General features: G+C 40.4%; 1 protein-coding gene across 2 annotated transcripts in view; it reads left to right on the top strand.

Moving 5' to 3' along the window:
- The window catches only part of flt1 (fms related receptor tyrosine kinase 1), a 33,239-nt gene extending 12,022 nt beyond the window's left edge, over positions 1-21,217 (top strand). The window contains exons 7-30 of one of the 2 annotated variants that reach the window (XM_061064683.1): positions 153-324; positions 428-545; positions 833-1,002; positions 1,127-1,274; positions 8,931-9,054; positions 9,739-9,847; positions 11,196-11,504; positions 14,269-14,415; positions 14,506-14,637; positions 15,406-15,512; positions 15,998-16,127; positions 16,585-16,689; positions 16,782-16,895; positions 17,052-17,140; positions 17,520-17,619; positions 17,708-17,805; positions 17,901-18,023; positions 18,505-18,616; positions 18,769-18,868; positions 19,069-19,174; positions 19,268-19,365; positions 19,461-19,530; positions 19,720-19,811; positions 20,072-21,217. In XM_061064683.1, coding sequence (XP_060920666.1) covers positions 153-324; positions 428-545; positions 833-1,002; positions 1,127-1,274; positions 8,931-9,054; positions 9,739-9,847; positions 11,196-11,504; positions 14,269-14,415; positions 14,506-14,637; positions 15,406-15,512; positions 15,998-16,127; positions 16,585-16,689; positions 16,782-16,895; positions 17,052-17,140; positions 17,520-17,619; positions 17,708-17,805; positions 17,901-18,023; positions 18,505-18,616; positions 18,769-18,868; positions 19,069-19,174; positions 19,268-19,365; positions 19,461-19,530; positions 19,720-19,811; positions 20,072-20,240 — 3,042 coding nt within the window. In that variant the 3' untranslated portion in view covers positions 20,241-21,217. Of the gene's footprint in view, positions 1-152; positions 325-427; positions 546-832; positions 1,003-1,126; positions 1,275-3,826; positions 5,555-8,930; positions 9,055-9,738; positions 9,848-11,195; positions 11,505-14,268; positions 14,416-14,505; positions 14,638-15,405; positions 15,513-15,997; positions 16,128-16,584; positions 16,690-16,781; positions 16,896-17,051; positions 17,141-17,519; positions 17,620-17,707; positions 17,806-17,900; positions 18,024-18,504; positions 18,617-18,768; positions 18,869-19,068; positions 19,175-19,267; positions 19,366-19,460; positions 19,531-19,719; positions 19,812-20,071 lie in introns of those variants that run through there. The other variant, XM_061064684.1, reaches the window with a different exon arrangement.
- Positions 21,218-21,539: the final 322 nt, after the last annotated feature.

Consider the following 21,539-nt stretch of genomic DNA (forward strand, 5'->3'; position numbering starts at 1 on the left):
TTAATCGTTAAAAACACAAAGAAAAGAAAAGATGATATTCTTCGAAAGCAAGATAATTTCAGCTCTAAGATAAATGGCCTTTTAAATATTAAACACTCACAGCCATGCCTTCTGTGTTAATGTTGCTGCTGTTTCTCAATCTCAACCTTCAGAATAACAACACTGGCTCCACTTCAAAGAGGCTCCTAAAACACAGAACACACATGTTGTTCTACAATATTCTGACCATCCCAAAACTCCAGCGTTCAGATCGAGGGCTGTACACGTGTCGTGTCAGCAGCGGGGACAAAACCAAACAACAGAAAGTCACAGTTACTGTCCATGGTGAGTTGGTTTTTTTCTCTGAAATTCCCCTACATTGAAATACTGTGTATGTGGATGTGGACAAATGACTCAAAAATATGTGCATGTGTTTCCTCCATGTCAGACCATGCATTTATTCGCCTGAAGCCCCGACATGGATCTGTGATGGAGGTGCAGGCGGGACAGAAATCATACAAAATCACCCCGAAACTACGAGCGTTCCCCGCCCCTGAGGTCATCTGGTAAGCGATCCCTTTCAACCCTCAATCACACCTCACAGTCTTTTGTCTTTAGTTTCCCACCCAAGGCTTTTATCTGTATTCATCTCTGGCAAACTTCCTCACAACCATTTCCTTGCAAAGGCAAGTCACAGTTTGTTTTAGCAACCGAACTGAGCTAATCATGTTAGGTTATCAAAGTGATCTAAGTGATTCTGTTTGTTTATAATTCATTCTCAAAACTTTTCCTTAACGGGGACTTTTGATTGGACTCTATGGAAAATTTGCTCAGACGTCTTTTATTCTGTCAGGTTGAAGGATGGCATGGTGGCAGCAGAGCAGTGCTCCAGATACCACATGGACGGGATTTCCCTGGTGATCCGGGATGTAGCAGAGGAGGATGCTGGGAAGTACACCGTCCTGGTACGAATTCAGGAACACGGGCTGTACCAGAATCTCACACTCACACTTGTGGTCAATGGTGAGGATCCTGGGTCGACTACTTCACCCATTAACTACCTTAAGCTCTCCCAACCTCAGTGATAAAACGTGTTCTTGTATGCGTGTGTGTGTTTGTGTGTGTGTGTGTGTGTATGTTCTGGCAGTGAGTCCTCAAATAGGTGAGAAAGCGGTGTCTGCCCAGGACCCAGGCTCGGTGCCGCGGGGGAGCAGACAAGCCCTTCACTGCACGTCCCACGGGGTCCCTCCTCCTCATATCCAGTGGCTCTGGCATCCCTGCCCGTCCAAAGGCCTGTAAGTAGCCCCCAAAGACTGGATGAAGTGTCTGTCCCCCAAAGTGAGCAGAATAGCACGGCGTCTGAGTCTGTGTCAAGTGCACAACACACTGAAACGACCCAAAAGATTTTCTTTTAGCAGAAAACAGGTTGCAAATTCCAAAACGATGAAACACTTGTATTAGCCAAAAACAAATAAAATGATGTAGTTTTGCTACACATTCAAAATCGTTCTGCAAACAGAAAATATTTTACGAATAAATAATCATTGCAAAGACAAAAACACCCAAAACCAAAAAGCAAATTCCCCAGAAAAAAACTTTACATATCCAGTTATCACAGCAAAAGCGCCTGTAGAGGTTGTTTTTTATTCACCGCATGTTTCGGTTTTTGCGTCGTTGTTTTTACTTTGGTTATGTGCATTTGAATTATCATCATTTCTGAATTGGCAGCTTACTACTTCTGATGGGAACCTTAAGTTTGGAAGTGTCTGTGCATCTTGTATAGGACCAGTAGGAATAAAAAAAAGCATCACTATTAAAAGGTATAAAAATATATAGTTTTCAAAAATGCATACACTGAGGCCTCGTCTATGAAGTGATCCTCGATCATCGTCTGATTGGTTAGGGGGCGTTTCTCTCTACAAACTGACCTCTTACCCCTAACGTAACCTACAAGTTCAAGTTAGGTGTTCAGCATAAGTTACCATGGCGATCTACCAGAGTAAAAAGTGACGTGATGTTCATAGTATTAAAAACCCAGAATAAATCCTGAAGTTACCTCCCTAACCGGAAATCCTGCTTTGTAGTACTAAGTGTTAAATTGATAAACAGCAACAGTGAGCTCTCCTTGTATATTTTTAATACTTTACGAGTGTTATGTCTAAAAATAACATTTATCCATTAGTGTAAAAAAAACATGTACATCTGTTTTTCTGTTATTAAGTTGGGTGTGTGTGAGTTTTGGGGGGTGTGTGTTTGTGATTTTGTAAAAACGAGACATGTTTTGTCTATTTCAGCATGTGTTCAGACAACGTTTCCTTCTTGTAACCAGAACAGATGCCTTTTGGGGGCCTTTCATGTGCTGGAATGTGTGAAAATGTGTGTGTTTATTTGTGTGTGTGCGCTTGTATTCATCTGTGTGTGTGTGTGTTTATGTGTTTGCTTGCTTGTGCACCTCTTTCCCCATATGTTTGTTCTGTTTGTCCATGTGTCCTTTTCCATATGTTTGTTTAACTGAATACAAATGCATAGCCTCCGTGTCACTTTGCGCGCGCGTGTGTGTGTGTGTGTGTGCGAGTGTGTGCATGGTACATTCACAGACACAGTACACAGTGTATCTCAGACTTGAAAGGACAGAGTAAAAAAAACACACTTCAATAGAAGCCAGTTCCGTGCTCTCAGTCACGATTTGTTGGTTTCCAAATCAAACGCTATGATTTAATGAATTTCCTGAGCAGGACGCAGGGTGAGAGGCCTGTTTATTATTGTGATTGCACACCGCATCCTGTGATGCTTTTCTTATATCTGACACAAACCCTATATATAAAGTTCTCATGAGAAATGGCCCAACCCAAAGATGCAGAGGGACAGTCCATTTAGTCAACACACACACACACACACACACACACACACACACACACACAAGTGCTCAAGCAGGCACTTGGCAGTAACATTGATTGAGTTGTTCTAGGAGGTCAGGTACTTATTGTGTTGCTTATGACCAAATCAGAAAGGTTAAGTATTACCTGAGAGCACCACAGCAGCCGCCCACGCTCAGTTCCCCCTCTGAGACACACTGACATCATCGGTGTACTTGACCCTTGACCCTGGCTCACTCACATGGCACCATGCTGAAGTTATTATAGTATGGTTCCATACGTCGGGTCGCCCCCCGAGTGCAAATTAAAGTAATGTTTATGAACATCTAACAGACTAGCAGGTGATGCTGAAGTTATTGATATTTCTTGTTAGGTCTGGTATCCAGAAGAAATGTAACGTGTAACCCAGATGATTTGTTTTTATGTATTTTTCAAACTTTTTATTTAGCATATTGCTTTTAAGATTTGATGCACGATATGTATCAAAGAAAAACAAATCTTGTTTTCTTGTTTCAGCATGTTTAAAAAATCACAAAGACTCTGCCAATACAAGAACATTTTACAAATCCAAATTCTTGTATAATCAATTTGGTAAATCTGTGTGAGAAAGTTTGATTGGGTTACAAGGTACATTTTAAATTTGAGTCAATGTTAGATATATAACACCTATACACCATAGACTGTAAATATTACACACGGTACAAAAGTGGCAACAATTACATAAAAGGCAGGTACTCAGAACAGTGAATGATGATAAAACAGCTTTCAGGCCTCTGCTGAAAAACGCAGATGCAGCATATTACCAAATATCGTTGCACATTGATGTTTCAGCAGATTACATTTGGCCCCTTCAATGGCTGACTTCTGGTCCTTTGTAAAGCTCTGTTCTGGTTCTGGTTCAGTGTCTGTATTGAGTGTGTTTTGTAGACCAGTTTATGACTGGACCTCACTAGGCCCCTTGTTCTTTGCAGCCCGGCTGCACCACAAGCCTGACGCCGCGCTGGAGGAGGCTCAGGGACAGTGGACCGGACTGGGCCAGGCTGATGGGGGGCCTCACGCCTGTGTCCTGGGCCCGCTCCTGGGTCTGGCCCTGGGAACCGCAGCGCTCTTATCTGGCCTGGGCAGGAGGCGCACTGGGCTTCCTGTGCGAAAATCAGAGCGCTTTCCTCTCGTTGTTTGGCTTCCTCTCCGACGCGAGACGCTTCCCAGCAGCGTGATTGTCCCTTCGTCTTCAAACGTGGCACAGTCCGCTTCCTCAAGAGCTTGATCTATTCTTGAGAGCCCCTCACCCCCACCACCCCTACACACCCCTTCCCTCAACTCTGCTGCCCCCCCACACACATACCTCTCCAACCCCTTCCCTCACCAGCTCTGCATTCCAACCCGACCCAGCATCCTTCACTTCTGCAGAAGAACGACTCCTCATCACCTCCACCAGCACCTCCCCACACTCATCAGTGCATCTCCACTGCATCCAGAACCCTCAGTGACATTACCAGTTATCCTGCGTGATGATCTCGTGCTAAACGATGTGTAAAGAGAGGAAAGTGACTTGGAACACTGCTGAGCGGTGACGACCAGGAGACACAGGAACATAGAGGAAAATAATCCTCTCAACAAAGGATATAAAAGAACCTGCTTTACTGATTATTTATTTATTTCCTTCATTTTACCAATCTGAGTGCTCCCCTCACACCCAGTCGTCCTGTAGTTTCTTTTTTTTTTTTTTTTTTTTTTTAAATATTACACAGACATTTGAGCCAGAAGAAGTGCAATTCCATCCATCCACCTGCCACATTTCTGGAGCTGCTTTGCTTGTTATTTGTGTCCTAGAGTGGTACTATAATGGGTGCATGAACCATTCCTGTCCCAAGCCCTGATCTGATTCTGACATCCACAAAAGCTGTGAGTTTCTGTTCCGATTTTTAAGCCACTGGTAGAGGGTCAAATGTGCTCACCTTGGACGGGCGAAACAGGAGAGAGGACAAGCTTTGTGTTGTTCACTATGGGATGCCTACAGTTCTCTATTCAAAAGACTGATGGTCAGGAGACGCCTACCATGTAGGAAGTCTGCTCAGACCAGAGACTATTACGTCCTCCATCAAATTATATCATCCTGTGTTGTAAATTGTCATCCCATGTCAAGATGTTTGTCAAATTATGTCAATATAACATCCTTTTTTTTTTTTTTCAATTCTCAAAGACACGTGTGCTACTACAAGCCATTTAAAGAGAATGAGTGCCCTAAGTGTATAAAGCCAAGTCCAGTTGTGTGTGTGTGTGTATGTGTGTGTGTGTGTGTGTGTGTGTGTGTGTGTGTGTGTGTGTGTGTGTGTGTGTGTGTGTGTGTGTGTGTGTGTGTGTGTGTGTGTGTGTGTGTGTGTGTGTGTGTGTGTGTCTGTGTGTGTGTGTCTGTGTGTGTGTGTAAAGCAAGTGTGAGAGTGTGTGTACTTGTGCAAAAAAATCAGCATGTATGAAAGTGTGTGTGCGTGTGTGCCATTTTACGGGTGTCTCCCAATGTGATTCTTTGTATACAGATGTTTTATGAGTAATATATGAATCTAATATTTAATAATTTTATACAACTAACTTACATATGACAAATGACAGTATCTGCCAACTTTGTATGAATCTCAATGTACTGAAGTGTTATATCCGTTGTTTGTGTTTTTGCATTAAACTTTGCTTATATTTGTGTATGCTTGTGTTTGCTATATACGGCTCTGTGATTATTTTGGGGTTGAGACAGGAACCGACAGGGACAGCGGTAAAAATTTATTTTAGGCCGCGAAACAGGACAGGAAGAAAAGGCAGGAGATGACCCCCACTGATACACAACTGACCAGTTCATTCAAATGTCCAGGCAGCTGCTGCTCACCCTGTTGGCAGGCACACAGTGTGAATGTGGCTGTTTGAGTGTGTGTGTGTGTGTGTGCATGCAAGTTCAATTTCAGTTTCTTACTCTGTTTATGTCCACACATCCATCTAACTAATCCTATTTTTGTGTGTGCAAGTGCCGCTTTGAGCGAGGAAATCTTTCCTGGGATGCGTGGGGAGTGTACGCTGGAATCTTGTCTGCCTGTGAGAGGAGGGCATTTGTGAGTGTGGATTCGTGTGTGAGGCCTGTAGTGTCGTGTACAGGGTGGGTCCTTTTTGCGGTCGAACTAGTTGCCAAGAGGAAGAGCAATCAGGGAGCAAAGAGGAACCATCTCAGGGAGGAGCTCAGGACAGACAAAAAAGGATGACGACAAGGATACAGGCAGAGAGGGGCAGTAACACATCCATAAACATGCACAGGATCAATGGAAGAAGAGGAAATAACAGTTTACAATAAGGACAGTGGTTTATGTCTAAAGAATAAATAGCTGTCTTTGTGTTGGATAGATAGAAATGAGAGATATTTTCAGCACTGTTCATGAATTGAAATGTCATCGCTAAATCAAGTTGCACTATTAAAGGTGCTTCCAAAGATATCAAACAAAAATTTGATTTTTGAAAAACAAACCTTTGCCTTTCCGTTGTTTAAGTGGTCTAGTTGACTAAAAGTTTGCGCTTTATAGGAACTTTAAAAAAAAAAATAATAGGAACTGTTTGTGAAATTACCTCAGAGTTATGTGAGTTCAACAGACTCCATGTAAATAATACATCAGGTGCAATAACATGCATCTTGTAGGATACATCCAATGATCTTTGTCACATTTTGAGTGGTGATAAGACTTATATTAAAAGATGTAGGCTACAGAAGACAGGTGTTTTCTATTTTATTAGACAAGTCTGAGATCTCGCTCTTGTCTATTTTTTCTTTTTTTAGCTCAGACCTTGAGACATCTGTAAGACAAGGTCCGTCTCACACTTCTTCTTAGCTGAGATCTAGGAATGAGACATGTTAGATGATTCAAATTACTTGGAACGTAGATTGAACCTTAGTTTGAAGGTCACATATCATTCAAAATACATGTTTAAATGACATGGTTTTCTGACACTAATATGTGTCCCTTGCTCGTCTACAACCCCCCCAATTATGAGAAAACAATTGAGCAGGGGGGAAGAAAGCCCAAGCCACCCAAGTCCTCTAGAGGGGCGTGGTCGAACACAGCCTTCTTACATTTAAAGCTATGGACACAGAAACAGCCTGTTCTGAGCAGGACTGAGATAGAGGGGTTTATAGGCGTGATCAAATACAGGATCAGAGTGGATTTCTGGCACACACAAAAAAACCTTTAAGACAAATTTAAGAGTTCACTGGTCTCATTTTTCTTTGAGCTAAGATCTTGGACTGATTGTATAAGATTTCACTCACAAAGGACTTAGGCTTACTGTGAGACTGAACCATGTTTATTGTCTCAGGATTGTCTTGAGACAAAAAAAAGAAAATGGACAAAATCTCCATTTGGCCATAACTAGTGTTAGTTTTTGTCAAGGAGACATAGATATGACATCAATAAGGTCTTTGTCCTATCCTAAATGTAACTCTCCTATGGCTATCTTAATCATCCTGCCACTACCTTCAAAGCTCACTATTAAACATGTTTTATTTCATTGGTTACATTTAACAATTTAAAAGGGTCAAGTTTATTGGAATTTATGCAAAAAAAAAAATTGCCAACAGGAACCTCCTGGTTTTTGACTTGCTGCATCGTGAGGAAGTTACTAGGCAACCGGCTAAGCTAGCTTACTGGCTGCTTGCTGCATATTTACCACAGTTAGCCAAACCTGACATACGTAACCCTGGCTGTTGTCATATTACTAGTCCTAGACTATACACAAGAACTACATTTACCACAGATGTCCCACTGTCCCTTACCCATAGTAACTGAAGGTCAAGTATGTTTTTTGTTCTTCTACTGAACTTACAACAAGGAAAATACAGAAAGTAACATTTTAACTTAAGATGAAAAACTATTTCGCTGTTAAATGTAAACTTAGTGCTCATCCTAATCAGGAACATTTATATCCAACAGTTCTGATCAAAATGAAATACATGAGTTTCAAGAATCTCCTGTGTGAGTATTGACCTTTATATTTACAGTTATGGTATTTATTAGCTCAGGTTTTCCATCAGTGTATCAACATATTTGGGTTTTGGATCGATGTTACACTATCTTACTTAGGCATACTAAATTCAAAACACAAATACATTTAAATAATAATTAACTATAATATCTTTACGCAAAAATGAATTAACCAAACTCTTCATACAAAGTATAGTTTTATTAACTGGAAACACATCAATCAGTCAAAAACACAGAATTTTACAAACAGTACAGCATTAAAAATAATGACAGCTGACATATATGTGATCACTAAAAATATTAAATGAAGTGAATTTGGTTATAAAAAATGATTTAAGATAATTTAAAATGATCTCATACTCACGTGTTCCTCGCTGTATTTTCGAGGTTGTCACTAAATCGTCACCTGTTTTAAAAAGATGAATTAAATTACACCTAACTCTTTCAACATTGTTTTTTTTTATGACACATGGAAAGGTAGATTAATTACAGAACGCACATTTAATCTCCTCTTAAACAACTTTAACTCTGAAATGATGTATATTGTGTTTTGAGGACCCTCCACCAGCTCCTGTGGGATCTCAGAGTTTTGCATCATTAAAAGATGTGCATCAATAAACCACATAGTATATTGCACCAGGGCCTGTTCCCACAGCTCCACTAGTATGTAATCTATGGATTTAGAGACAGGAACTCTTGTCCTGGAAATGTGGGATGATTTGTTAAGAATGGAAGGAAGTTGATTCACAGGATGACAATACCACCTCTGCATCCACCATAGATGAACAATCCAGTTTTACAAAGCATTCAAAAGATCCTCTATTGTCAGCCTGCAGGACAAGGTAAGAGGATGTGATGCTATTGATAAAAATGCTAAGGTGGTGGTGCTGATGGTGTTTGTTAAGATGATATCACACAGTGATGATGAAGGCGTTTGTCTGATGTTTTGGTCTTCCCCCTGCTGAGCACAGCTGAGAAAAACATTGACACCTGATTTCAGAATATAATGACTTGTGTGTTAACACAGCTGAGCTCTCCACCTCCTCCTCTTCCCCCTTTTAAGGTGTGTGTGTCCAACATCTTCCTCGCTATGGAGCCCGGTGTCAGAGAGACTCTCCGCCACATCCACAGGGAACCACATCCTGAGTGTTACACACAGACAGGAAGTTCTTCAGGGAAAGAAAAAGGTCTGTGACGCACTGAAATACACACTTTGGAAAAGAAAAGCAGAGTCACTTGTAGCCGGATTGTAACTAAGTGAAATGTTGAAATATGGGGAATACTCAAAAAGCCCGCGGATAAAGTTACACTCAAGGAGATAAGCAGAATCAGAAGTAAACATCACAGCGTTGTCATCGCACAGTTGTGCATGTAACCCTGGATTTGTTAGGAGGTCAAATATTTTAGTTGGCACAACGGTAATATTTAAATAAGTGACTAAATATTATTTTCATAAGTTCCACCAAACAAAGGAACAAGTTTAATATAATGTTATTTTTTTTAATTCATCTAAAATGTATATAGACATACACACCTATGTTTATACGTATCGACAACTTACACATTGAGCTGCCCACTGTGCTGGAAGTGGGCAGGTGGTCTGGCTCAGAGACACCTATTGTCGGCTCAGCGGGCCAATGGAAATGATTTCTGGCACCAGTGGCAGAGGTAACGAGCCTGATCCTGAGAAATAAAAATGATAGGTGTGTGTGTGTGTGTGTGTGTGTGTGTGTGTGTGTGTGTGTGTGTGTGTGTGTGTGTGTGTGTGTGTGTGTGTGTGTGTGTGTGTGTGTGTGTGTGTGTGTGTGTGTGTGTGTGTGTGTGTGTGTGTGTCCTGGTTTTGTTAATGAGGAAGTTTGTGGTTTTCACAGACGGTGGGGGTCCTGACTTTGGCCGAGGCCTTTGTGTCTGGAGTGTATCGCTGTGTTGCTTCCAACTCTGCAGGCACAGACCAGCTAGACGTCCACTTCTATGTCACAGGTGAACAGGATGAATCATGTCTCTAGATTTACTATTCATGGGATTTGTTTACATTTCCACTTCTGGGAATTTTTTAAAAGCTTAATTAAGAAATTACAGTAAAAAAATCTATTTCCAGTTGCTCTTTCAACTCCTCCTTTCCTGTCTCATGCCTGTTGTCTGATTCATTTTACTTCCACCTCCTGAATCAAACCATAGACTGTATATAATAACAGTCTATGAGTCAAACTAAGCTTTTTTTAAGCTGATCTATTTGACATGTTGTCATTACTTACTTGGTCATTTTTTAACAGATATTTGATTTAGAATAAAGACTGAATAATAAATTAGTCTGAATATTCTTTCTCTGTTTTCTTAGGAACTAACTTTAACCTGCATGTTCAATTGGTCTGGTATTTCTATAATTGTCTCTGTTATCCAGAAACTCCCTGAAAGGAAGTTTTCTGCAAAGAACTTACAAAAGGAAATGTTTCCTCAATATCCACACCAAAATGGACACAAACCATGCTTATGTAAGACTGAATAAATTAAATCCCACATAGATATCAAAGACAGATATATGCTATATATTGAATTTATGATGTTTTAAATGCACTGCATAATTCAAAAGCCGAATGCTGGAATTATGTTTTAAATACAATAAAAACAATTATTTTACTTCCATTTGAAAAATTCTGGATTTCTGTCATGGAAAATGTGAATGATTTCTAGAGGACAAAATAAAAGAAGTGACATTTAAAAAAAAAAAATAGAATTCTGCACATCTACATGACAAAATAGTTCATAGTCAGCGTCTGCACTTAATGTGTTTGGTAGTGCTTGCCTGTGTGTGCATAGTACACGTACTTTTTTATGTGATGTGAAGCTAACATTATTAAGGATACAGGTAAGGTTTGTTGTGTCAATTTGTCTTCAAGTGTGTGCATAGTTGTGTTTGTGCATAGGCTGTCAGTGTATAAGCAAGAGCGAAACAGGAACCTGGGACTCTTATCGTTCCACTTCCCCGTGCAGCGCACTTCCTTGGACTGGCAGGTCCGCTTTATTTCGGGAGGCCTTGGGGTGTTTGGGAAAGATAAACACTATCTGCCATCAGGAAACTCTTGAGCCGTTTCCACGGGAAGTTTCAAATGGCTAAAGTAAATAAAAAGCCTTTTCACTGTATTCCACTCGCTGCTTTTACCCACAATAGCCATTCAATATTGTTGTCCGAGGTTCAAAAAAATGGAGGATTGGTCCAATCAGCTATCCAGGTTTCAGGCCCAATGCCCAGAAACTGAGAGGGCTAATTCATCAAACTGGAGATCAGGGAATGTTTATTTTGTTCATGTGCCCTCTCTGATTCCTTTAGATGTCCCAGGAGGCTTCAGTGTGAACCAGAGGGAGGAGCCTCGAGAGGGTGGAGACCTCCATCTCACCTGTGCCGCTAATAAGTACCTGTACACAGCGTTGTCATGGCAACACATGAACAGTACAGAGGAATCCCAATCGTGGAGCCCTGCTCCGAGCACTCAGCGGTTCACATCAGGGCAGTTCTCCAACACTCTGGAGCTGTTGATAAGCAACCTGACAGCCAGAAACTCTGGAGCCTACAGATGCTCCGCCCACCACGTCATCACCAGGCAGGAGACACACCTTGATACAAAGGTTGGGGTCACAAGTGAGTGGTTCCACCTCCTTCATCTTTAATATTTAAGTCAATAGTTAGTACACAATGTATTTATAGAGCTTTTTTTTAAAACAACAGTCACAAAGTGCTTCGTTATAAATGCATTAAGCCCAAACTCACATGTCAGTAACAAACACAAGAATGACATCAATAAATGGGGATGTGATCATAAGGAACTAACTACAGAAGAGAGGAATGGGAGTTTCATAATTTTAATGCAGAATTGGCGTCACAAAACAAAGCAGAGACATGGGGAGTCCAAACATTTTTGTTTTTTATGCTACTAAATCTTTGGAATTAGATTATCTAAATGTCCAAAAAGGTTTCTAGTCATAGATCTGAACTTTTTGTTTTCTGACTGACAGAATGTAACCCTGACAGGTGTTGCAGTCTGATCCAGCTGGGTTGCTAAGATGTTAAGCTTCTAGTTCCTTCATCTCAAAGTTGGCGTCTGAATCTTTGGATCTAATCAATCCGACTTAAACAACTTGAACTTGAGCTTTTTTTCCATGACTGAGGTAAAGCCTAAAAATCTAAATTAAAACAATGCTTTGATGGGAATTTAAAACACATTCATTTCAATCAATTATTTTTCAAAGTAAAACATGTCAATACAATGAATTCAGTGTTATTTTAACATCAACATAAAATATTTAATTTCAAAGTTGGTTAGTCAGCTATTTATTATTATTTAAGACTTACTTCCTTTTTATCCCAAAAATCATGGTCGAATAAAATCTAAACTGTTCACTTGGTTAAATTATTTTGGGCCTATAAGGTCGGTCAAACGTAACAGAAATTGAGGAAATGTATTGTTGCAGGTCCCCAAGTGAGATTAAGTGAGGGTCTTGAACTTGTAGCTGAAAACTATTTCCTGAATTTTGAGTTAGGATTGATTAGTTAAGTTTTCTCTCCACTAAAAACGTTATGCCTCCTCATATTTCTGTGCACATCTGTTACACATTCAAACAAACAAACAAACAAACAAACAAACAAACAAACAGACACACTCTCTCACACAGTTTTGCTGCTTGGGAATTGGGTCCCCACGACTTCCTGGGGCCCCACCCTGCCTTTGCTCTTGCGCTTCAGCTCAGCACCTCTTTCACGTGGGAATGAGCTCTTGTCTGGAGGAAGAGCATACAATGGCACTTCCCACAATGCCACATTTACAGGCCCCCACACAGGGCCCGAGGAACAATCAGCCAATCAGACACTGTCAGGCTCCAACCCCTGCGGACAATCATCAATTGTTGTCCAGGAGGACGATAGGGGAAACAACAATCAGTGGCCTTAGTTAAGTGACTTTTCGTCTTTTACTGCTGTTCGCTTTACAATTAGAGCTCAAGACGTCAGCTTCCTCCCCTGAGATCCATGCAGGGGTATCACTAGAGAGACAGAGGGATGAGAAAGAAGGACTCAGGGAGGCAAAAAGACAAAAAAAAAGTGGAGAATTAAAGAAAAATGTAAACTTGGTTAGAAGGATGCAGGGACTGAGGAGTCAACTCGTTCTGTTATATTGTACTCTAACTCAGAGCATGAGAAGGAAACAGAAAAAAAAAAAACATTTACCCTTCTGTGTACACACATAAATCTATATCAGTGAACATGATGAAATACTACATTGTGTGAGTTTTTAATAAATTAATACTGAGGGGTGAGAAAGGGTGAGTCAGGGGCCCAAGAGGACCCAAAGCTGACTCACAGGTTGAAGCCAAGGCCACTCTCACGGAAAAATGTGTCACTACCAGTGCTCAATTGTTGTTCGAAAGTGGCACTGGTCCAGAAAACTGTGGGAAAAAATAGCTCTGGTTTCATTTCATCACAAAACATGTATAAATAACTGAAACTGTACTACGATAAATGTGGGATGGGTTTTTTTGGGGGGGCGGGAATCCCAGTGTTTAAATAAAAATGTTTATGTTTAAAAAGTAGAAATACAAAAATGTAAATTGTACGATGTTTTAATTCAAACTTCTCTTTTCAAATTTTTTGTTGACAGTCATATGTATTAACAATTTATGGTTATTTTAAGCCGCCAAAAAGTAGTTTTATATATTCACAATGTATTCAAACGTTTAAGGTGGTGTTTGAAGAAACAGATCTTCACCTGTCTATTGAGTTTTCCCTAATCTATACGGAGCACTATACATTTTTGTAGCTCTGTTTTTGTTTTCTCAACCACTCCCTGTCTGTTTGATTTACTCCTGTCTTTATTATTTTCAGACTTGCAGGGAGATAATTTACACAGAAACACTCTAAAAACTCACTGTACACATTTTGCTTAAAGCATCAGTGCAGACAAACAAAGCACAATGATTGAACACAGTGGAGTAGAGCAGTTAAAAAGTCCCAAAACAAAGCTTACACTGACTTAGACTAGACGGGTGATTTTTAACATGACTCCAAACACAGCAAATAACAACAGGTCTGCTTACACATAGACATCTGCATGCTTGCAAGTTAGTTATATGAACTCAAAAAGTGATGATATGGCATTTTGTTTTAACTCCCCCCTAGTGGCCAAAAAGGAAGTTACTGCGGTACTTAAAATGACGTTTTAACTACTTGATGTACTGTAATGAAATTAAATATATTTTGTGTTTAATGTAATTATGTAATTAAGAGTTGTAAGCTATGGAAATTCTTAAGTGTAAGCACCTCAGAATGGCACTTTGTTACATGATTGGTTTTAAGTTAAACCATCGGTTATTTGACATTCATACTATTAAATGTATGTGTTTCCTATTTTCAGTTTTGGAGCCTCCAGTGCTGCTTGATAATTTGACGGATTGCACTGTCAATGTCAGCAGCTCAGTGATACTGAGATGTCCCTCTGAAGGCATCCCAACCCCCACTATCACATGGTACAAGGATGAACATGCTCTGTCTCAGGGATCAGGTAAAAAAAAAAAAACAACAACAAAAAAAACAGGCTAAATTCAGTTGTAGCTTTACTCTACTTTCTAAGAGTTTGTGTCGTCATCTCTAGGTATCATCATATCACCAGAAGATGGAAGCCTCCACATCGATCGGATCACAATGGAGGACCAGGGCCTGTATACGTGCCAGGCCACCAATGAACGGGGGTTTGCAGAGAGCTCTGCCTACATATGGGTCAATGGTGTGTATTCCAAACAAGTCATATTATCAAGCACCTCTGCCTTTGATGGCTTTGTTTCCTTCTTATATACGACTTTTCCATATATGGGCATGCACTGATGTCCATTGTTCCCAGTTCTCTATAGAGATGTATTTCCTGGATGCAAATATTGTGCAGTTTATTATAATGGTTTTATGGATGTCGAGGTGTGATGTATTACCATTAATGAAAGGTGATAGGTTTGTTTATCAATTTCTCAGTAAACATGGATCAAAGAGTAGCCTTATATAATCCCAATCTGGGACAAACTCAGCTTTATGTGCACTTCCTCATTCACCCATAACTTACAACTGCCCTGTTCTGCTACCACCCAGTTTGAGCGTTTCTCAAAGTGGACACCAAGCTTCCAAGTTTGAGTCTAGATAGAGGAGTGGCTGTGAGTTGTTGTGTTCGGATCAGTAAGGAAGGAAGCTGTCTCCCGTTTTTATTTCCTCTGGAAGGGCCCGGCCTGACAGCCCAGAGCAGCTCAGCAGACTTACTCTGTCTTCTCATTGAGAAAAGAAAAGAAGAAGAGGAAAATATGTGTAGGGAATATGTCTGGATTATGGTGATGGTTAAAACACAGCACCCCTCTTTGGGAAATACAATTAAACACCTTAGCAAAGAATGTTTTCTGTTTCCTAAATTCCAGCTTTGTAAAAATCTAAAAAGGTCTTCAATGTGTTTGAACGTTGTCATTTAAAGTTGATGTGTCGAGAACATGTATTTCTGGCTCGTGTGTTTCTGCAGCTCCCTCGGAAGCCTCATTTCTTGAAATACCCTCGCTCACCTGTACCTGTGTTGTGGCCACTCTCTTCTGGCTTTTGCTCACGCTCTTCATCCGCAGACTGAGACAGGTGAGACAAGCAACAAAGATATTTTCTAGTTTGACGACACAAATGTCCGGAACATATATGGAGACATATCGTTGTAGCACAACCATTTTTAAATGTGTAAATAGATTGACAACAGGCTTACAAAGATCTGTAAGGATCAACTAATGTGTAACAAGATTTTCAGAGTCATATTACAGTTTAAATTGTTTACATCACATTTATTAATGACTGAAAAAGCAGTGTTTAAGCAATCATTCTCACTTTCAATTTATTCTTTAAATATTACGACTTCATTCTTGAAATCCAAGACTCTTGACACACTTTTGTACTTTACATTTAATTTCTAATTTAAAAAATAACCCAGAACAATCACCCATTTTATAGCCAACACAGTATTGTACGTTGATTTCACTTCTTTAAAATTTTCTGTTGTTCTTTTTTTCCCCCCAGGGATAAGACGTTTATTTTTATTTTTGTCATATGTAACTGTTTTTCTTTCTCCATAGCCCAGCAGCTCAAACAACAAGTACCTGTCAATCATTCTGGACACAGGAGAGGGACCAATAGACGAGCAGTGTGAGAGGCTGCAATACGACCCCAACCAATGGGAGTTCCCTCGGGAGAGGCTCAAATTAGGTTTGCTTCCTTTATCTGATATATACAAAATCTGATGTTTAAGAAGGACCTCAACTGCGACGTAAAATTGGGAGGATTTTGGGAAGGTACAGTGTAACAATGGGAGAGAGGGAAGGTATTTAAGATCACATAACTGATACGAGGACTTTCTCACAGGTCTTATCAGAGTATTATTGGGAGTGACTCTCATTCCATTAATCAGACTTTGTGTCTGTGTTGTCTGTGCTGAGCTAATCAACTCCAGCAAAGGGTGTGTGGACTGTGGTGATTGGAACTAATCAGATCTCACTGTCATCAGGGTGTGATTCAGTTAGATGGACTGCTGATGGGGTCTTCTCTTATCAGCATCTCACGTTTTCAGGATGGGTGATAGTACTAATTAATAAAGCTCTGTTAACTCAATTAGCCTCCTGTTCCCCTGTGTCAATCACACTCACATTCTTTCTCCGTCTCTCAGGGAAACCTTTGGGCAGGGGGGCCTTTGGTAAGGTGATGCAGGCATCTGCGTTTGGTATGGACAACGCCACCAGCTGCAGCACCGTGGCCGTAAAGATGCTCAAAGGTGCGATCATTTTACAGGTCTGAGAGAATAAAATGTCACATCTGTGGTGAAACATGTCACTTTTACATCTTTGCTTGCCTTTTGTCCACTAGAGGGAGCCACAGCCAGCGAACACAAAGCACTCATGACAGAGCTAAAGATCCTCAACCACATCGGGCACCATCTAAATGTAGTCAACCTACTGGGAGCTTGCACCAAGCCAGGAGGTGTGTGTGTGTGTGTGTGTGTGTGTGCTCTGAACTACAAATTTGATTTCTGTGTGTGTAGAGATAAAGCAACCTTGTTAATGCACAAGTGAGTATTTATGTGCTCTTCCAGTTGTCATAACTTTGAACATTCATGTGTGTTTTCTGTATGTGCAGGACCGCTGATGGTCATTGTCGAGTACTGCTGCTATGGAAATCTCTCTGCCTTCCTCAAGAGCAAGAGAGAAGTGTTTGTGAGCCAAATGGTGAGATGTGACCAAAAGAAAGCTGTACTGTACACTAAACTGGACCTCTATGGCGTGCACACAAGGTTCACACATGCCTTTGAGCCCCTCACTTCTCCTACCAGACGGGAAACAAACAAAAAAAGGTCACCCTTTTGTGTTGCGGGCAATTTCAAAATCAGACTCTTTGACACTCACTTCTGCAATCGTGTTGAGGTTTGAAGATGTTATCTGGTCTGAGCAGTTTTAGACACAACTGGGCCTCAAGGTCTGAGCAAAAACATGTTCATGAGTCTGACAAGACATCGTGTATCCAAAAGTTTAAGTCCGTCTTATTTTTGTAAGTTTCACTCTCTGTCGGCAACATTAAATATATGTATTCTATTTCTTCCTATCTCAGGAGGATGGAGGAAAGAATGGAGGTCCAGGTTGTAGCACCTGCATGTCGGACAGCCAAACTAATATTAGAGATGAAAGAGACGAGACAGAGAATCACCAAGGTAACACAGTAGCAGTAAAAATAAACACTTTTTAAATGTTGGAGCATAATCTCACTTTATATTGTGTTAACTCTCTTTCTCCATCTAGATCCAAAATCTTCCTCTAACTGTCCTTTATTCCTGGAGGATCTCATCTCCTTCAGCTTCCAGGTGGCGCGAGGAATGGAGTTTCTGGCCTCTCGCAAGGTCTAATACTTTACCTGTTGTGCGCTTGTTGACGTGGTTGCAGCTACAAACATGTCATTATCGGTTTATTTGTGTTCTTTGTCTTTGTACCTCAGTGTATTCACAGAGACCTAGCAGCCAGGAACATTTTGCTTTCTGACAATAAAGTGGTGAAAATTTGTGACTTCGGTCTGGCCAGAGACATCTACAAAGACCCCGACTACGTCCGCAAGGGAGATGTGAGTGTCTGAGCAATGTGGTTCCTAAATTTCTTATACTGTATATTTACATTTAGAGGGGTAGACAAATATCAGTTTGATATTTGACTTAAATCTTAAATTTGAGACATTCTTGCATTTGATTGTGATTATATTTTGTCTTTTAGATTTATGAGCTCAGTCGTTTTTGGAAAACATTCAGATTATACTTATCAACTACTATTTTGGACATTTTGATTCCTGCTGGAAGACAATCATTACAGGCAAAAAGCTTCTAAAAAAAAGCCAAATACATTGACCAAATACATGGAAAAAATCTCTAGAAAATGATGCATAAATTTTAAAAAAAACTTCAAAGTCCCTTCAACCAATCAAAGTAAAGTTGTATTCAAACTAAGAAGACTTGTGCGTTCTGTAGCTGCCGTGTCCAACATTAACTCGTTCATTTTTCTTTGGATTCAAAAACACTTTTCCTCCACCCTGTGACCTGATTGGCTGACAGGCTCGTCTACCTCTGAAATGGATGTCTCCAGAGTCCATCTTTGACAAAGTGTTCACCACGCAGAGCGATGTGTGGTCCTTCGGCATTCTGCTGTGGGAGATCTTCTCTTTAGGTGACAGCTCTCTCTTACTGCACTTTAAAACAGAACTTGGGATCATCATAACCTATCCAATACAAAAAAAAAAAACTCTAATCGTATTGACTGTGGTTATATTTTGTGTGTGTTTACATATCAATGTATTGGTTTGCGTGTTTGTGCAACAGGAGCTTCTCCGTACCCTGGTCTTCACATTGATGAAGAGTTCTGCCACAGGCTGAAGGGGGGGACAAGGATGAGAGCCCCTGAATACAGCACACCTGAAATGTGGGTGGATATGTTCATACGCTGATTAAAGCCTCAGGGGAGAAAGGGATGTAAACATTTAGCTTCATCTTCCAAAATACAGCCATTGTGCAACCTGACATGTGACATACATAAAGCTCACAGAAACATACTTCAGGCAGAAGAGTATGACCAAAACCTTAAAAATGACATATACTTAATCTGTATGTTTGTGTGCACAGTTATAGCACGATGTTAGCATGCTGGGAGGCGAGTCCCTCAGATAGACCTACCTTCACTGACCTAGTGGAAACCCTGGGAGATTTGCTGCAAGCAAGGGTCCAGCAGGTAAGGCTAAGTTTAGATCTTACAAAAAAAATAAGAAGACAAAGAGAGAAATAGTTCACAAATATTCCTGTATGGTGGTCTTCTCTTAAATAGGTCGGGAAGGATTATATTCCTTTGGGATCTCTCACAACGGGAGATAACGGTCGCGGTATGACCGTCAAAGAAAACCCTCTCGCAGTCACAAATCTGAGGTGAAGAAAAATCTGAAAGAAAATGAACAATTGCACAATTTAATGAGCAGCACGTTTTCAAACTAATGTTTTAAATCTGAATCCAATCCATCCAGCTACATGAGGGGAATGGCCACACTTCAGATTTTTGAGGAGCTGCCCTTTGAGGAGCCAGAGAGCCCTGATGTAAGAAAAACACCTTCACTTCTTGCACACACACACACACACACACACGCACTACAAAATGCATCTTGCCTTTGTAGACGCTGAATAACTTTGGGCTAAACAGATTAATAAAGATAAAGAGGGATTATCAAATGTGAATTTTCCGGGAAAACATCTGATAAGCGGCTTGTTGCATCCTCTCTGCCTCAGGATGAGCAGAGTGACAGCGGCATGGTCCTACCGTCTGAGGAGCTGAAGCATCTGACGTGGAATAACAGTCCCAAGAACAGGAAACTCAGCAGGTGATGACATCTAATCTCTGACCTCCTCTTACCTCTTACCAGCCCATACGTCTCATCATATGTATATCCTCTCTGTGCACACACATACAAGTGTTTTCAGCTTAAAGCGATTTCAATCTGTCGTCTTGTGGTTTGTCTAAAAAGGGTGCAGACGTGTTGATTCTTTGAAGAAAACCCAGATGGATATTAGGATTGAATTTGTGAGTGCATGATTGCAGAATTAACTAACAAAAAAACCAAATATCTGTTTGGCTCTTTAGATTTCTTTCCTTTCCTAAGTGCCGGGAGAACCAGGTGCCCTTCCTCTGCAACGGCATCAAAGGTCTCCGGGACAACGAGCCGTCCATCTTGCCATGTGACTGGGAGTCTGACGAGGGCGGCTCCCCTCCTCCGGACTACAACTCTGCTTTTCTCTACCCCTCCCTGTAGCATCCGTTGGTGTCTTTGTCAACTTTGAACAGGGTATAAATATATGTTCCCGCTCTTCATTTCAATCACAGCTTTCTCTGCTTTTACTGTTTGCATCCTCTACCTCGTTATAATGTCTGCAGGTGTTCTGCTCTCTCTTCCTCCCTAACCCAAACTAACAAATCAACTCTCTGGATAGAACACATGGCTTAGCTTTTCTTCAGTTTCTATGTGCATTCAAGGTTCTTTAGTATTACCAAATATTATCCTGCATCACCTCACACAACCCCTTCCTGGAGCAGCTAAGTATTACGTGATAGTATACCTGTCTCATGCTGAATTATGCAGAATGTATTCACAGACCTGACTGTATTAGAGCTTTTTGTATTGGTACCTCATGTGCTGAGCTTTGTAAAGAGGAACACTGCTGTGTGAATTATTTGTTTCTCCTGCACGGCGACTATATGCTGGAAAAAAAGTTATTATCCACTCATTTAGAATATTTGATGGTTAAACCCAATGTAGACGTATTTATATGAATACTGTTATCATTTAAACGTGACTCGTTAATCATTTCTGTGCTTCAACTTTTTTTGGTCAAACGTTTGGAGTACCTCTGGCTTCAACATAAAAGCCCTGCAATACAGGTATTCTGTCATGGTTGTAAAAATGTTCAGTTTTATTGAAACCGTTTGGGAAATACGCTGCTTCCCAACAGTATCACTGGACAACGTATATAAAATAAAACTCTCTGTGTGAGGTTCACAAACTACAGTTAAACTGACATCTGTTATAAAGCAGTCTAAATTTGATTAGACTGCTTTGGTTTTAGTGTCCCTAACCACCTCACATCTGAGTTTACATTAAATGTAAATATTAGTATGCCTAAATATAAAAGTTAAATCAGATCGGAATTTTACAAAAATCTGGGTACACATTTCCTTATGCTGTTTTTGAAATCTATTTTTTAATCAACAAATAAATCCATTGAACAGATCGATCAGTTTAGGGAATTGTTTTCCCTCTATTCCTTTTCAACTGAATTTAGTATTCCTGGACATCATTTCTCTCCCTGTCTTTTTAAAACTATAGATAAAGACCACATTATTTAGCAAAGAAGCTCAAACTAATTAATCATCAGTTGCAGCCCTTAAAAACATAAATCTGATAATACTGGCATCTTAATAACTTCGTGAGCAGTTTATACATCTAGTATCAATTTGTGTCCACTTCACTGCATTTAAAAGTTTTGTTTTCAAGAGACGCTCCACATGCATCCACATCCTGGCTGCATGTAAACAGTTTCAGAAGCAGTCAGGT

This window comes from Labrus mixtus, chromosome 19 (assembly GCF_963584025.1).
Source record: "Labrus mixtus chromosome 19, fLabMix1.1, whole genome shotgun sequence".
In the NCBI taxonomy this organism is placed as follows: domain Eukaryota; kingdom Metazoa; phylum Chordata; class Actinopteri; order Labriformes; family Labridae; genus Labrus; species Labrus mixtus.